Source organism: Sesamum indicum, linkage group LG8 (genome assembly GCF_000512975.1).
Source record: "Sesamum indicum cultivar Zhongzhi No. 13 linkage group LG8, S_indicum_v1.0, whole genome shotgun sequence".
NCBI classification, from domain to species: Eukaryota; Viridiplantae; Streptophyta; class Magnoliopsida; order Lamiales; family Pedaliaceae; genus Sesamum; species Sesamum indicum.
The window spans coordinates 16,391,190-16,410,284 of record NC_026152.1 but is presented as its reverse complement, the minus strand read 5'-3'; the positions used below and the strand labels follow the sequence as shown (position 1 = coordinate 16,410,284).

Here is a 19,095-nt window from a genome sequence, read left to right as displayed (position 1 = left end):
AAACTGAAAAACACACATACACACACACAAGAAAAAAAAGGAGAGAGATCAATGTGTTTATTCTTTTTCATTGCTGCCCATGTCTGTCTCACTTGTGTGTACTGCTCAAACGAAATAAATTTTAAATACTTTCTCTTATTTATTACCATAAAAATCAAATAATGCTTCATCTTATTTTTATAAATTTACCATATATTTATACATTTATGTTCCAACTCATCGGCATTTACCCCTTACTTGATATTAGAATATACTTCTTTGATATTTGACAATTTTCAATAAAATAAATATATATAATTAAAAAGAAGGAAATTAAGAACTATTTGCTAGTGGAATAATTTTCCAAGTGAAAAAATTCAGCTTTTTAGAGAGGTAGAATGAATGAGAGCATGTGCCCATCTTTTTAAGTTTTGTTAGTAGGTAAACATTTATAATTATTGCCTTTTGAAATGGAGAATTGGAGTCCTTGTCTCGAGTAACACAAATATGGTGACGACTATGTCTCATTTGAATCTTTTATCATATTTTGATATCGTATAATAAAATTATATTAATTTATGATAGGCATGAATGAATTTTGAAAATTAAATAGTATAAATTATAATTTATACGTATTGTGTAATGTCAAATTAGAATGGAAAATCCTTACCGCTTGCTTGCAGACCCGTTAAGCAAGGGGCATTTTCTCTATTTCTATTGTTTTCACATTCATTTGATGGAATTTTAGTTTAAAATGATTTCTTTTCTCTTTTCTTTTTGGGTATACAAAGATGGGAAAATATGGATGACAGCCCACAACCTCGTCAAGAAGAATTATATATGCACTATGTGTGCTAGCTAAGTTTTCTATAATTGATCTACAATTATCAAGAATCATGGTATACTAATGTGGAAATTAATATACTTAGCACGCTAAAATATGTGGCAAGAATTCGACACCCTATTATGAGTGTGGTAAAATTCGAGTTTAACCACTAAGCGATGTGGGCTCAACAAGAATTTAATTGTATGGTTGATGTGGTGGATATGGGCCTAGCCGGAATGGGCTTCCTCTTTGTTTGGGATGAAGACTTGGACTTGGATCAATCTTTTGGTCAGTCAGAAGTGATCGAGCATACTCTGTTTATTTATTTATTTAGAGATATTTGATTAAGGTAATGTTAGTTCAGTAATGATTTAATATTTGAAGATTTTTGCTATCCAACTACACTTATAAGTGGTATAAATCTCTTAAAATATTTGCTATAATTAAAAGGTGTAGTACATATTTTGGTCATATTAAAAATTAGGGAAAATTGCAACCAACTCCCTCATGATATCACAAATGAGCAAATTACCCTCTTATGAAAAAATAAATAGCAAATTACCTCCCTGTATTTTTTAAAATACAACAATTTACCTCCCTATGTTTTTTTTTAAATGAAGCAATTTTCGTCCCTGTATAAGGAGGTAAATTGTTTCATTTTAAAAAGTATAGAGGGATAAATTGCTATATTTTTTTTCATAGGAGGGTAATGTGCTCATATCATATAGGGGTAAATTGCTATTCACCATTAAAAATTATAGTGAACGCTGATTATTAACCTGGTCAAAAATTTAAGTTGGCTCGAATTTGTCTAATTATAGTAGATAGTTTGATTTACTATGATTATTAAGCACGATGATTTGTAGTATTAGAAATAATTTTTTTTTTTTTTGGTAGTGGTGAAAAACAAAGTGTGCAACCAATCAATTACGATATGATCGTGATTCAACCAATCAAGTTGTATGATTTTATCTAATTAATTATTTATTATTTCCAACTCCAATTTTTTTTCATAGAGGACGAGGATCTATTAAAATTCATGACCCTTTTTTTCTTTCTTATTCCCATGCTCACATTTATAATTACAATTTTTATATGTCACTAAAATTCCAGTCCAAACTAAAGCTATCGAATGACCAGTAAATAAATTATATTTATCATACAATTATTATATAATTCTAAGATAATAACAGTACCATTCATCATATAATTAATTGAATTTAATCAAACTTAATCCAATTTTCTTTTTTTCTTTTTTTTGGTATAAAATGCTTTGCCCCCAATCTTGCATGTAATATGTTTGATACATAACAGGCCACTCTTATAAATTATACAATAATTACTTGACTAATATATGATATTTATTATATAATCGATTCAAATCTAATCAAATTTATTTGAACTATATAATTTCCCGGTGACTATATAGTTGTCTTTTTATATCCAACCCCGCCCCTCCCGTCCTATCTTTGGAAAAATATCAGAATTGAGAGGTTCCCCAAAAATTAGCTATCATATGAATTTGATGGTCCATGAGTTCTTGTTTTTTTATTATTATTTAAAAGAAATTGTAATTGTGAGAGGTTGGAGGACACGCAGTCAAGACCCAGACCAACTTTCTGGATTTGGGAAGAGGACAGACAATGAGTCAAAATTACGTTTCTTTTAGGGTATATTTGCAATAGGTTTTTTTTTTATATTTATTTTGACATCTAAATTTTATTTATTTTATTTTTTGTTATACTTTATGATCCAAAGTACAAGATTTTTACACATAATTATTTCAAATCACTTTTCCATATAATTTATTATCTCAAATTATTTTTTGATAAAATATTCTGTCGAAAGGTGGTCACATGTCGTGCACATGGGAATTTTAAGGAGGAAAATATCACTCCATGCACATGAAAATCCCAGGTTTGCATGTTGACCATTTTTCCAAAATTACTATGAGCATGGCATGTGATTACTTTGGAGTGGGAAAAATGGTCTGCAATTGTTGTATGTAAAATTTATATATTTTGGATGGTACAATGTAACAAAAAAAATATATATATGGTATAACACAAAATCCTTTGTAGTTCTTATGACAAAACATAATCTATCATTTTCTTTTTAATATGACATTTATATATATATATACTATTTTAAATTTTAATTTAATCTGTTTTTTTTTAATTAATTAAGAAAGATCAAAGATGGTTTCCCAATCCACATTGGGATTCAAATTCTTGGCATATATCTTTCATGTGAAAAATATGTCACTATTGAGTCATTTGATCGTCCATTTTCACTTTAAATTTTGTATTTAATCATCAAAAATAGTTGTAATATATATTTAAAAGTGAGGGATAAGGCATTAAAATATAATATAAATTAAATAAAGGAAGTAGCCAAAGAATTCATTATAATGATTAATTATTTAAAGAAGCACAATGAGTGTGTTATAAATTTTAGTAAATATATTATTATAACCATATATATTTTAAAAAATATAAATTTTTATTTATTATATTATGTATTTATCAAGAAATTATAAATAAAAATAAAGTATTTTTTTAATTGTTACCGTTGTAGTTTTACGTATTGGTGACTGTAATGATGAATGAAAAAAAAAAAGAAATTATAATTCTAAAAAAATTGAAACATCTACAAAAAGTAAATATATCTTAATGATTGTACATTGTACGAAGATGTCAAGTGATAATCATTAAATTAAGTATTTAGTATTCTCCTAAAAAAAGTAAATAAATGATATAAATATACTTTTTTTAAAATATTTTCAATCACTATCGAAATAGGATTTGTCGTTTACAGCCATATTTATCCTCTTTAAAATAATATAAAAATACTATCACCTAATTATTAAATATTTGTTAAATATTCTCAAATACAAACTTCACAAACAAAAAAACTATGTTTAATTTTATTTTTAATTTATTTTAATGTGTTTTATGGAAATAGAGAGAGAAAAACAAAGATAAAAAAGTATGTGATAGAGATAATGTGTATGATTGGTTTTGTTTTTTGAGATAACATAAAATAAGTATGGTATGTTTGATGTTGTTTAGTAGGAGACAAAAAAACTACTTTTCATTGTCAAATCATGTCTATTTTATATATATTTATGAGTATGTATATAATTTTTTAAGTTGTAGGGCCTATAATTAGTGTAAACTTATTTTGACAAAAAACAAACGAGGCACTATTTCAAAATATTTTAAAACACCATCAAAATTTTCAAAATAAATCAAGGTAAATATTATCCATATTTTGGCCCATATCGAAGACGAACCAAAATTGAAACCAAATATTATGCAAGTCTTTTAAAGTCTACCAAAAAAAGTATTAATAACTCGCAAAATATTAATTCGATGGATGTATTTCTCAATATACTAATATTAATTAATTACATTTTCGTTTTTTTTAAAAAGGAGGGTAAGAAGCCGCCAAAGAAGAGCAATAGCAAGACGCCACATATCACATGTCAGAACAGCACATGACATCTCTTGAAATTGCGTTATGTCTCCGCTCACCGCTGACGCCGTTTGATTTCTTCCAAACTACTCCCATACAAACTCAATTTGTACTCCTCCACACTTCAAATATATTTTTATAATTTCTTTTCACATTTCCAATTTCTTTTAATTAAAATAAACTAATTATATCATAATTATGTTATTATTTCTTTTAAAATATGTTTATTTATAGTTATTCATTAGAGTTCACTCATCTATTTCTCCATCACAATTCAAATACTTAAAAAAAATTAAAATCTTAGGTCTATTTTTGTAAGTTTAATACGGTGTATTGTTACCATATATCTTAGTAAATTGCAGTGATGCTCCTTGATATTAGATTTTATTATATAAACAATTTATACTCGTGTTAAATTATAAAAAAATTATGTCTAATTATATAAATATCTCGTATTCTTTATAAAATTATAAATTAGCCAAAAGACAACTACAACTACTTATAATCGACTTCAACTGTAACGGTTGGATACTTAAATTGGTAAAATTGGCACAAAAAATAGGTGTATTTGAAGAATGATATTTACAAGGTTAGTTTCGTCCACTTTGATAAATTTATGGATGGAGTTGAATGATTAAGGTAGAAATGTAGGAATTAATGATCTCCGTTGACAGTTTCTTTATTTATGTGGGGGACAATTTCATGTTCTTGATGAGTGTAGTGAGCACTGACCACCCACCACTTTTAATTTCTTTAATTATGGATATACTAATTATATTATAAAAAAGACTTAATTAATTTCGCAATACATCTCCATCAAATTAATTAAATTAGTAATTTGGTTTTGTTACTTTCTACACTTTTTTCAAGCTTTCAATTAATTATTTTAAATAAATTCAGTTGTGCAAAAAAGAAACAAATATCCAATCATTATTTTTTCAGAAAAAAACTAGAATTAAAAAGTAAACATTCGAGACAACATGAAAGTATATAATTATTTCGATCCCTAGATTGATCCGACGAATGCATAATTATTTATAAAATAATTGATCTTAGAACAAGAAAATAATTAATTCACAATTTCACATTTAATTATATAATTTAAGTTATAGTTAAATCTCAAAATTAACCCCATTTTTAGGTTAATGGATGAGCACTATTTTATTTTTTTCTCAAAATGGAATTTTAATATATTTAATTCAAAAAGTTATTATAAAAAAAAAGCGTCAAACAACATAAAAAATAACTCAAATTTTTGTTGATTAAAAAAAAAAAATAATAGAAACCTCATTGGGATGAATAAATAATGGATTGGTGCAGTCAATGCCGCATGACAACACGTATTTGTCAACCCACATTGAAGTCGTGCTGCTGACCTATAAATACTATTTTCTATTATTTTTTCCAAATAAATAAACAATCATTCTCTATACACAGTGTGAAAGACGGAATTCTCAGTACTACCAAATTATTGAAATATTTAAATTTAATTATAGTTATTTGTACATAAAACAAAATTATCGCCAAAATAACACCCAATTGTAATTATAATGAAGCCATTCTATGCTTAATTATATATATATAAAAAAGAAAATAGAATAAGAATGCCTTTCATAACTGCAATAAAAAATAATAATAGTAATAAAATATTAATTTATAAACATTAATTCATTTAATAAAATTATATTAAATAAGATAAATATCTATTAAAATAAATTATTTATATAAAAATAAAATAAATACCGACACATTCACATAGACTCACACTTATTATTAATGGAACCTTGATTTCAGTCACCAGACCAATTATTTTATGCAATATAGTCGTGTTTTGAATAATTAATGTTTTAAATAATTTATATTACTAATTATGATTTGTGATAATTTTATTCAAATATTTTTGCTATTAAAATTATAAAAATGATCGTAATAGCAAAAAATATTTTTTTTTGGTCATCAATAGATATCATCCACAACCATTTTTAATATTATTATTTGGTTTTTTAGTGTAAATATTATAATTTTTTTTATAACGTATGTTAATAAATATATATTTTTTAGGGATAATCATATTTTTTTACCTGGATATTTAGTATAATTATATGTAAATTTTAGTTTGAAAATTTACATCTATTATCTTTGAAATTTATTTTTATCTAACAAATAAGTTCTTACATTAGCTAAAATTCACCAAATTTGATGACATTAATAATTTTTTTTAAAATAACCCATATCCGATTAACTCATTACTGATTTATTATAGGTTGAATAATATTTTTATGACTAAAGTATCCTTATACATCTTCACATGTTTGCATGTGAGAAGGTATATTTTCATCATTATAAAAGTAGTTTAGTCACAAAATATTTGTTTGACCTGCAATAACCAGTAATAATGGAGGGTAAATATTGATATTTTATTCAATTTTTTATTAATATTAAAAGATTTTATAAATTTTAATTAATAAATATACTTATTTATTAAATCAAAATAAATTTTAAGAGTATTAAATATAATTTTTTAAATTATAAAAAAATTTATGTGTAATTGCGCGGAATATTAGGAGAAGAAATCGTAATTATCGCCAATTTTGAGTGGAGAGATATTATGAGGAGTGATAAAGGACCTCTGACAGTCTGACGTATACCATGCTGCGGTTTCCTCTGGTCTATTTAACTTTCTAATTAGGGTCATAAGTTCATCCAGCAACCACCTACTCCTCCCAACCCCACCCCCGCCCCCGCCCCCGCCCCCCATCTACGTTCTCCGTGTTTGAGGCCAATTATGAACGGAGAGAAAAAGAAAAGGAAAATGGGCGAAGAAGAAAATGAAGAGGAGCAGATCGAGAAATTCTTCGCACTGATTAAGAGCACCAGAGAGGTTCGCGAGCGCATGGCCACCGCCGGCGAAACCAAAGAAAAAGCCGCCGCAGATAGGCCGCAGCCGGCTGGGGGAGCGGCGGCGGTATGGAACCCCACGTTCAGGCTGGAGGATTTCATGGAGGCAGCGCCGCCACCGTCACCGCCGATGGAGAAAGCAGCAGAAGCAGGGCCTTCAACCGACGGAGGAAAACAGGAGAGTGATGAGAAAAGTGGAGATAAAGGGTTGGACCTCAATCTGTCTTTGTAGCAGCACCGGAGAAATTTATTAGTACAATTTAAATTTCTGGAGTAATTAAAAATAGAATTTAGACATTTTATTTAGAGCACCTTTGGTGTATTGAACTTTATTTTAATTCCATCTGATTATTGAAAATTCATTGCCGTATTTGGGTGAATTTCTAATTTTTTGAAGTATCTTATTTTACTAATTTATAAAATTAACAAATAATATATTAAAACTCTGTAGGCTCATCTAAAAAATAATAAATTCTTAATTTATTTATAAAATTTTAATCAAATTCTTCCGTATCGATCCTATAAAGTATCATTTTTAATATATCACCAGTAAGTATGACACATTCTATGTATAGGCAGAATTTTTATATAATATTTAGAATAAAATACATTTTAAAAATATATTATTTATTTTTTATAGAGTTAAAAATTATTTAAAATATATATAAGATAATATATATATATATATATATATACTATATATAAAGACAGGGCACCTCTTTGGTGTCTCTCCTTTTTTGGTATATCTTTTTTATTTAATTTATTTTTTCAAAAATTTTCATCTAAGTTCCCACCCCTATTATTTTTTTATAGTTTTTTTTATTTTCTTTCATCTTATTTTTGTCACCATTTTTTTTACAAAAATCATATTACCTTATTATTTTGTATATATTTATTAAATAATAAATATTTTATTTTAAATAATTCATAAAAATTGTTCATACATAGGGTGCGCCACAAATTACTAGTATAAGATAATATATATCTATACTAATATATATATATATATATATATAAACTTTTTGATGTACCAACTTTTGAATATCCTAATTTATTCTTTTAATTTATTCCTTTTATTAAAAAATTATTCATCAAAATAATAATTCCAATGTTTCTTTCTCTCACCTCACTTCATGTTTTTTTCTTTGTCATTCCTTTACAAATTTTTCTTTTCTTTTCTTTCCATTTCACACCACAGTTATTTTTTTTAACATACTCGCGCGTATTGCATGCAGCGATGACCAATATAAGATAAAAAGAAATGAAAAAAAAATCACTAAAAGGTAGTCATGAAAAGTCAGAATAAGTCGATAAATTACAAATAATTATTCAATTTAAAAAAATAAAAAATTAACATACTAATAAATTAAAAATGCGATAAGGTGTTTTTCAATTATATATAGTACTAGTAAGTATGACATATTTAATGTATATAATTTTTATAAATATTTGAAAGAAAATATTTTAAAATTATATCATTTACTTTTTATAGAGTTAAATATATATAAAAAATAAATATGAATGAGAAAAAAAATACCAAAAGATAGTTATGAAAAATCGTGATAAATGAAAAAGTTAAAATACTAATTTAATTTAAAAAATAAAAAATTAACATACCAATTTTAATTATATATAGTATAGATAGATAATATTTTATAAACTAATATAAATTTTAAAAATATTTTAAATTAAAACTTTAGGCAAATAGCCTCGACAAGATATGTGATGTGAAATAAATAAAGCAGATATTATTGGTCGAATTCATTATGATGAGAGCTCCACAGTTTTAACTACTTTCTCCCTGTAATAATAAGTATCTTTTATTTAGCACCATAGGCGGTCAGGAACCCTCAAAATTGACTTAGCCCTACTAAAATTTAATTAATTAATTTAAATAAAAATATTAAATTCAACAAAAAAATTTAAATTAGCATTGTTTTACAAATTAAATATAAATATAATAATATAAAATGTTTTTGATATAATTGAGTAGGTTAAATTTTCAATTTCAGTATAAATATTTTTTCTTGTGTCCATTTTAGTTTTCTATTTACGAAATTTATGAAATTAATATGTGTCAACTTTTTTTAATTTTTAGATTATTTTAAAAATTTGATAAAGCATAGAAGTAAACGTATTGAATTTTTTCAATTTTAGAATCATTTTAAAAATTTCGTAAAGTAGAGGATTAAAAATATTAAATCCTCTACCTTGTGGGACTAAAAATATAATTTCGCTCTAAACGTCACAATGTTTTACATCAACATTGTTGAAAGTCGTTCACATAATAGAAATTCTTGCAACTAGCAACTAATTTTTTCCATATTATTTTCAAGAATTCGCAAAGAGGCATTCGAATCAGACTATTTGTTGACTATAAATGTTTCTTAATTTTTAATAACATTTTCGGTTTTCAACTAATACAATAATGTTATTAATCATTTATGTCAATTCAAATATTTGCATTTGTCCAGAGATGCAACATTCTATTCAATTTAAGTATTAATTCGCACGACTAATGCACAGCAAACGTTTCTTTCGTTGTCGAGGTACGAAATAAAGTGAAATAAACAGGGTAGAACGTGTCTTCTATCTTATTAATTTGGTAAATATGTACTACACTTTTTATTTTTTTTTCTTACACTTATATTTTAAGAGTTTTGTACATATGAGATAATGCTAGGGGCTGGCTAATATAAAATTACAATTTTATCCTCTAATTCATTGCCCTGATGTGGTTGTTATTTTTCGATTATGTGTATAATTCAATAATTTGATACGATAATCATATTGTGCGTGACGTGTGTTCATATCAGAAAAATTCATTAAAAATCTCAACGGAATATAGAATACTCCAAATATGCTTGGGCTATGAATTGAGTTGCGTGTCTTGCAAGATAAGAATACGTGAGAACAACATATAATAGATTTCGATTATAATCTTTTATGCTTGATTTAGTAAAATCATTGGGGATGGAATATGAAGGTTGAATGTTTAAGGTGTCAAAAGCCTTATATGAAGGGCTAGTATTTATTTGTACGATTCTACATGAATCATTAACCTAAAAAATGATTGAATAATCATTACGAGTTCGATATACATGGGTTCAATTCTAATTAGGGTCATATTAGTATGACCTAAATAAAGAAAAGGCATAGATCTTGACTAATTACGAAATTAATGAAAATTGTTACTTCATTTTATATATATATATATATATATTCCTTATAAGACCCTTTGATTTATTTTCATAATAATTATTGATTAGTTATAAATATTTAACACCAAGTATCAATATTGTATAAATCTGTTCATGTTTCCACAACATATATACCACTTGTATAATTTTGTGTAATATGATTTATTATCTTTAAATATGTCTAGAGTTGGTTCGTTTTCGATCAACACGTGAATCTATATTAATATAAAAAAAACTATTTTCACTCACAAAAGTATTAATTTGAATTTGTTAAACTCCAAATGTTCATAAAAATTAAGCTAAATCATTAATAATTAAGTGGGAGAGAATGGAGATTTAGCAAACCTAATTTGGTATTCTTTATGTAAATTTAACAAATCCCCTTACCTTGCTTCAATTTTAAAGTAAGAACAATGAACTATTATTAACTGAAATAAATCGATTATACTCATTTTTATCAAATATTAATCATGACAACAATCATATTCTGATCAATAATATAAAATAAAAACGAAATCTAATCAATAATTACTATTCAATAGAAACAACAGACCTACTATTCAATAGACAGAACATCCCATACACAAGATGAGATTTGAACACATGACCTTTAAAATCATGGGGACTCAGCTTTGCCAACTAAATTAGGCCTCATTAGCACCTTGCTTCAATTAAATACAAGGTAACAACCAAAATCTAATTTCTTTCAAATTTTTTTCTCTAAATATTTGCATTTAAATTAATTTTTATACTATTGCAATAAAGGAAAAGTTGTACTTTATGCTTTTTAAGAAAAAAAAATACATATAATATTTTTTTAAAAAAAAAAATTTATACACACATCAAATATGCCCGACTGTTAATTTTTAATTATGATAGGTATAGTAGTACAATGATTAGTTGTTGGACTGGCCCAAATAGTCAGGCCCACACGGATTCCTCACCATTTCTGATTCATGCTACAAATGTCATGGGTCAAAACATCAAAATGTTACTCATTAAGAAAAATAAAAATAAATAAAAAATATTATCAACGGTCCAATTTACTTATCAAAAAATATAAATAAAAACTGGAGAAAATTGAATTCTTATAATACTATATTTTCTTTTTTTTTTCTAAGTGAAAATTAAAATTTTATTGCATGATAAAGTAAAATTAATAAGAAATTATTTCGTATATGCCAAAAAAATTATTAATTCGTACATTACTAACTCTGTTTAGTTACCCATACCATAAGAGAAAATTTTAAATTCATGCAATTTCAAGACAGTAATTGAACAATATGATGCCAATGAGGCCTAGCATGGTAGGTGTTGTCTGGTGCATATGAGTGGAATGTTATTAACTGTTTAGTAGGTGTTGTCTATTGTAATAATAGGTGTTGATTAAATTTAATTTATCTGATATTATTGATTAGACATGATTGTTGTAATTGTTTTTATTAAATATAGTATTCGATAGTAATATTATAATTAATTTATTTCAATTGATAATTGTCCATCACTTTCAATTAAAAAAATAAAACAAAACAAATATGAATTTGATGTTGGTAACTATATACCTAGCTAATTTGTCCCTCCAACACCCCACTATGAATGAACACCACATGAAGAAATGCCACGGAAACTATTAGGTAGAACCTATATTCCAATTGTTCCTTGTGACAAAACTTTCAATCACTCATTCAAAAGCTAAATTATTTCTCGGAAAGAAAAAGAAAAAAAATAATAATAAAAAAAAAGAAGCCAAACTTTGTGCAATATTTAGGTAATCAAATCCCTAACAACCTCCACTTTGATTTAAGTAATTTTCTTTTTTCTTGTGATAAAATAAAAATATTATTAATTGATAGAATCAACTAGAAACAGGTCAACAACAAAGGAATATGGGACGTCTAAAGAGCCCTCCGACACTAAAATACGTGTTAACACTCACAAATGACAGTTAATGATACTGTTGCACCAATTTTTGCTGAAGCTAAAAATGCCTTTTTGTTGCAAAATTCATCATGGACCCAATTTGAACTTGTTTATTACATTATTTGTCATATTATCAGGTTTACGATAAAATTATATGCTTGTTGCAAATATTGGTGATGGATTTTATGTCCCGTTGTAGATTATTTGTGACGAGCCGTTGATCATCAACCATCCAAAAGCCCATCGTAAAACTCAAATTGTGACAGATGTCTTTAAAACGTCGTTGCAGAAGTCTGTCGCAAATAAACATTTTATTATTATTTCTTATTTTGTATAGTGCCTGTGTAAAGGTACCAAAGCATTATATTTTTAGAAAAATAAATAAAACATAATAAATAACTCAGACTAAAAATATAAATATAAATAATTGACGTAACGAGCTTAGACACTACAACAAAATAGGATATCATAGACTTGTAAACATAAGATGTCGTAACGATCTTATACACTAAAGAAAATAAGATTATTTCATCTGCAGCTTGAAATTAATGACAAATCAATACTATCGATCATGCTCAACTAAAATCGGTACGAATATTTAAATTTTGACTATGATCGATCAATATTCGCTATGATTTTATCAGTCGTGTACAAAATATTTGCCAACAGTGCTAATTAATTTATAACTAAAAGCTGTATTTCTTGTAGCGTAATTAGGTCACCCAAACATTCTCCAATTTTTGTATAATCTTTATAATATAAAATATTTGAATTAAACCACACAACAACATGAAATTGGATATGATTAATTAATTACGTGGAATGAAAGCTTAATTAGGACCCGTGCTGACGCTAACGTTGTCAAGAATGAAGAATCATCATATCATACTGCATCATGAGCTGTCCATTGTGTTTCTTTGACCTCAGCTCTCCTAAGTAACATACAAAAATCGCAAAACACCTGAAAATAGGCGATATTTAATAAGTTGCTGCTTTGTGAATCCTTAATTCGCAGTCTTGTAATTAAAGCAAACACACAAATGGATAAACCCATTCATTAATTATGCCCTAAAATAGGGATTAATTAATTTTATTATTGTGATAATGGGTTTTTAGAATATTACTAATTAAGATTAACACTTTCTTTTTTCATACATTTCTTTTCCTAATATTATGAGTTAAATATTACTGAAACATAACTTGTTTTTCTGCCGTGAAATGATTAACAACATGTTAATTCGTCCAAATTTATTTAAATATATTATAAGTTCACATATATATTAAAAAAATAAATTAAATTGATCTAGAAGTTTTTGAATATAATAAAATCATGCAACTTACATAAGATATTATTCACGACAATATTATTATTAAGATGATTAAAATTAGAGAAGTTAATTTATTATATAATTTTAATTTCTTAACGAATTTTCTTCATTCTATTTTTTAATTTTATAGACCCATTTTTTGAAAAATTTATGGAACACCTTTAATCTTAATATCTTATATAAGTTGGCAGACATATTATAGAGTATATTAAAGAGTCCAAATACATGATTGACGTAGAAAATAAAAGTTTGTGACTCTTCTAATTAATAAGCATTAATTATGACGTAATGAAGTATAACAAATTAACCCTAAAAGGAAAACAAACAATATGGAAAAAAGCTATTTATATCTTCGGGACCCACAACAGTTATCCTACTCATCACCCCCAAAATGTATATTATGCAGAATTATATTTTTGATCATGTAATTATAGGTCATTAGTATTTTTAGTCCTGTAACTTACTTTATGTACGTATTTAGTTCTTTTTTTTTTATGAATTTAGCTTTGAACATTTCACATTTGGTCATTTTTTGACAAATGGAGTCATGTGTTGATAATTTTAATCATAAACGATCTATAATTACGGGACACAAAATTAGATATACTCCAATATGAAGGAGACAAAAATGTGAGATATTTAAAAGTAAATTCATTAAGAAAATGACTAAATGTATAAATAGAGTAAATTACACGACAAAGAAAAATACTAAATATTTATAATTATAGGACCAAAAATATAATTTTGTCAACATATTAAAAAAAAGATATTGTGAAAGCAGAAAATATGGAAGAAAGTGATCAATTTGGTTACTACAAGTATGATTCCTTTGCAAAGGTATTAGGCAAAGCTGGCAAACAATAAGTAAGGTTAACTGAAAGCAAGAGCGAGCGGCCATGCCCATGCCCATGCGTGAAACCCATGCAAGTACAAGAAATCCTGCACTGCACGCCCCCCCTCCCCCTCCCCCTCCTTTTCCCTTTTGGATTTTTCTCACATTTCCAACTAACTATATATACCCCCCCTTCATTTTCATGCTTTCTTCAACCTCCCACTTCCATGTTTTTCTTCTTAATTAATTAAGAAGAGAAATCGTGCGTACGTAGATGGAGGGAGATTTATTGCCTTTCTTGGCGATGGTTATCGTGCAATTAGGCTACGCCGGTATGAACATTATATCTAAGCTCGCCATGGATTCTGGAATGAACCCTTTCGTCCATGTCGCCTACCGCCAAGTCTTTGCTACCGTCGCCATTGCCCCTTTTGCTTATTTCATGGAGAGGTATGTATGTTGCTATGCACTAGTGCCTTTGTGCAACATTTTCATACATCGAATTAAACTTTGTTGTAATTAACTACAAGTATTCTTAAATGAAAATCATGAGTTAGTCATAACTTGAATTTGACATGAAAAACAAGAATTTTTGTGGCAAAATATCGAATTTCAACTAATATAAGTGGTCAAATTTCTAAAAGTTAGAGGGAAAAATACACGTAAGTTATGCTATTATTAAGATTATAATGTTAAAATAAACTCATGCATCATGTATACTAGTACGTAACACACTATATGTGTACCTAAAAAGTTTGATGATAAGATATCGTGTAAATTAAGTATTACGTGTTATAATAGAATGAGAGAAGCTTAATTACACTACATATTTCTAATTTTGTGGTTATTTTCTTGCATTAAAGTTGTATGTTTGTCTTGGAACCATTCATTATATGAGTTATTCTTTGATATATTGATTCAATTATATTTGTTGGATGTGTTTGACCCATTGTTTCTTTTTAGTTACAAATGTGTATATATATACATATACATATAATTATATCGAAATTATACATTCATCTATATTTTTTATTTACTCTCTATCTAGCTTAAGTGTTTCCATCTTAATTTCTCTAATGTAAAAGATACAAGGAAATAAAATATAAGGTAATTTACAACCACCTCGCTTGAAGTTTTGCATAATTATGAATATTCCTTATTGTTTGAAAAATTATTAATACCTCCTGATTTTAACGGTCGTCTAACAATTAGCCCAATCCGTTATGTTTTCCATCCATTTTGTATGGTGAACTGACTAAAATATTCTTGTGGATTAAAACTTATAATTTTATATAAAACACACTTTCTGAAGTTGTAATTATAATTATAAGTACAACTTAAGGAAGTTTTTTGGTGGAGTGTTGAGGTAATTATTTGTTCAGCTATGGGAATGTGATGTTCATCTCAATATTACAGGAAAACACGGCCTAAAATGACACTATCAATCTTCTTCCACATATTTTTATGTTCCATATTTGGGTAAGTAACAGTTACTCAACTCCTTACATTCCATACTCGTACAAATAATTGAAAATTCCAAATGAAATTTTACTCTCTCTCTCTCCCTATATATATATGTATGTGTGTGTGTGTGTGCAGGGTTACAGTGAATCAGATCACATATTTTGTTGGGCTGAAGAATTCAACTCCAACTATTGCATGTGCATTGACTAATATTAATCCTGCTGTCACTTTTATTATGGCTCTTCCTTTTCGGTAAGCTTTTCGTTTTCGTCTTCCTTTAGTGAGTTCAGGTCTAATTACATATATACTTTCTGCTCGATCCTTATAAAATTATAAATACACTTCCTAATTATAGTTGTAACTACAACTACGCTCTTTATCAGAAGCAAAATTTTATAGATACACCCTCAAGATAAATGCATTGACGTTCACTTAGGAGGTGTACTTGTAATTTTATACAGGACATAAGACGTTTGTATAAATACTAATGTATTAGACCAAACTCCACAGAACTATGCCTCTCTTTTGTCTCTAAAATAAATGTTTAATTTTTTGTTCTTTAATGATTGAATTCGTAAGTCGCTCATTAATCTTCTTTTCCTATGAATTAATTATGACATAGTTTATTTGTGACAGATTAGAGAAGTTGGGAGTGAAGAGCAAGGCAGGGCAAGCAAAAATATTGGGAACGATAGTGTGTGTTGGTGGAGCTCTACTGTTGTCATTCTACCATGGATCTGCTGTGGATATTGGTGAGTCCAGTATTCATTGGAACTATGCACACAAGACAGGAACCAACAACTCCATCAACCATGTCAATTTGATCTTGGGGCCCTTTCTCCTCATCGTTAGCGCTGTTTCTTGGGCTGTCTGGTTAATTATTCAAGTAAGTATCTACTATCTATCACGTTTGTCATATACTGACTGTGTGATTGATGTACTCATAAAATACTTAAATTATTAACGAACAAAATAGATATATAAGGGAATATATCCCTTCAATATTTGACTTATGCTATTTCTTTTCCTTCTTCTAGACAAGAGTAAGCCAGAAGTATGCAGCTCCGTACTCAAGCTCAGCATTGATGTGTCTAATGGCAAGTGTTCAGTGTGTGATCGTCGGGTTCTCCTTCGACCATAATTTGTCCGCTTGGTCGCTCAGTCCCAGCATTAGGATTGTTTCGAGCGTCTATGCGGTAACTTTCTCTTAATTTCAAAATTAAAATTAGACAATCATGTGATTAATTATTCGACTTAAAGAAATAATAATAGTAATCATCGTAGTGGGTTCTTTTGCTAGGGTATTGTTTGTTCTGCACTTGCATTTTGCCTAATGTCATGGTGTATAGAAAGGAAAGGTCCTCTATATGTATCGGTGTTTAGCCCGTTGCTGCTAGTTATTGTGGCCGTCCTTAGCTGGGCTTTACTTGAAGAGAAGCTCTACGTTGGAACGTAAGTCGATTTCTTATATCTTTATATATTGAACTATATTGATATTAACATTAACGATGTATCGCTCAATTATTTTAATTTATTTAAATATTAATATAATAATGTAATTATTATTTAGTAGTAATATTGGGAGCGTTGTTTTTGGCAGAGTTGGAGGGTCAGTTCTGATTGTCTTGGGGCTATACGGAGTGTTATGGGGCAAGAATAGGGAAATGAGCTCTATTTACCACATTGAGGAAGTAGACAAGGCAACTCAAACAACAGCTTACGACTTAGAATCACTCTCCTCCCACCAATCAAAATCGGGCATTGATGCTTTTCACGTCACAGCTAAGTGAATCAAAGATTGAAGATTTTCATGTCAAAAGCTCTGTGAAACCCCTAGACTCGTAATTCTTTCTATATTGGTGAAGGTGAAGAATAAATAGAATTATACACATTCCCTTGTTATTGTCCTCATTTATTTCATAAATTAAATTCTCAATTCATGCATGCTTCCAATTGAAATCAATGATATTCTTGATGAAATGACAGTTACAAATTTGATATTATAAAGTTGAATTCATAAATATCTATGCTGGTCGAATAATGTGTCATATAAACATATGAGATTATGGTTACGAGTTGATGCAGTGGAATGTTGTTGTATGTATTCTTAATCAAAATTTACTTATGAGTGCTTGCATCAAATCACCAACATATATATATATATATGTATTTTTTTCCCTCCTATATATTTAATTACAAATACGAATCGTTTTTTCAGAGAAATTATGAATGCAGTTACTCGTTTCGATGGACTTTTGCTATAGTAAGCCGCGAGCGTATACATCCCAAAACGTTAGAGTTTTTGGTGATGCAATGGAGAAAGAAAAAAAATTGTGAGAAAAAATATAAAGTGAAATTATGGGACAGTGTTAACGAGATAATTACTTAATTTACGTATACCTAATTTGTCATTCTTGCCTTATGATTTGTATCACTTAATTTTACCATTTTAATTGAAAATAACTTATTTCCCGTATATATTTAATTGCATTTTTAACATAAATTTAAATACGAACATATTCATATTATTTCGTAATTAGGTCTATGATATTATATATAATTAGTTATATTTTGTATTCACATAGTTTGCAAATTTTCGTAGACCTGAACATATATAACATACGTGTCCAAATATTTATTATTATTTGTTTGGAACGATAATTTTACGATTAAATCAATATTTCAATGAATTGATAATTCATCGGTTCAATCAACGCATCAATATAATTGAAAATAATAAAATAAATTATAATAAACTCACATAAAAAAAATATAAACACTCACACATACAATAGATCATTAAATCTCAATCCCATCACCTTAAACTTATTTATGAGAATTCGTTTTCAAACCGCAACACATTAGTTATTTACTAGTGTTTTTGTAAGAATAGTGGATAGTTGTGTTGATTTGAGCTATTAAAATGAACATTTAAGAATATTTGTTAATATCGTTAATCTGTTATTAGAGAGTGAGAATTGATATGTGATTGAGATTGGAGATCCAATGATGTATGTAATCCATTCATTACGAGGTAAAAATACAAGTGTTTGATAGCTATATAAAATTCGAATTTCCACAAGTATATTTACCGAAACTCCCACACAAAAGATAAAAATTCTGCTCTTCAGATCATATTCATAGCGAATACTATTCAATCGCCATAGTTGA

At 27.5% G+C, this 19,095-nt stretch overlaps 2 protein-coding genes across 2 annotated transcripts; both read left to right on the top strand.

Annotated features, from left to right (window-relative positions):
- Positions 7,023 to 7,550, top strand: LOC105168986 (protein NIM1-INTERACTING 1). The gene has a single exon (XM_011089221.2). The coding sequence runs from the start codon at positions 7,068 to 7,070 to the stop codon at positions 7,410 to 7,412; it is 345 nt and encodes a 114-aa protein (XP_011087523.1). The 5' UTR covers positions 7,023 to 7,067; the 3' UTR covers positions 7,413 to 7,550.
- Positions 14,656 to 17,829, top strand: LOC105168985 (WAT1-related protein At1g09380). The gene is made up of 7 exons (XM_011089220.2): positions 14,656 to 14,910; positions 15,877 to 15,939; positions 16,060 to 16,176; positions 16,561 to 16,810; positions 16,962 to 17,120; positions 17,225 to 17,376; positions 17,525 to 17,829. Exons 1-7 carry the CDS (start codon positions 14,735 to 14,737, stop codon positions 17,712 to 17,714), a joined length of 1,107 nt encoding a protein of 368 aa, XP_011087522.1. The 5' UTR covers positions 14,656 to 14,734; the 3' UTR covers positions 17,715 to 17,829.

Coding starts and splice junctions, on each gene's coding strand:
- LOC105168986 (XM_011089221.2), top strand. CDS start 7,068: ATGAACGGAGAGAAAAAGAAAAGGAAAATGGGCGAAGAAGAAAATGAA.
- LOC105168985 (XM_011089220.2), top strand. CDS start 14,735: ATGGAGGGAGATTTATTGCCTTTCTTGGCGATGGTTATCGTGCAATTA. Junction 14,911..15,876: donor TTTGCTTATTTCATGGAGAG/GTATGTATGTTG, acceptor TCAATATTACAG/GAAAACACGGCCTAAAATGA. Junction 17,377..17,524: donor GAGAAGCTCTACGTTGGAAC/GTAAGTCGATTT, acceptor TGTTTTTGGCAG/AGTTGGAGGGTCAGTTCTGA.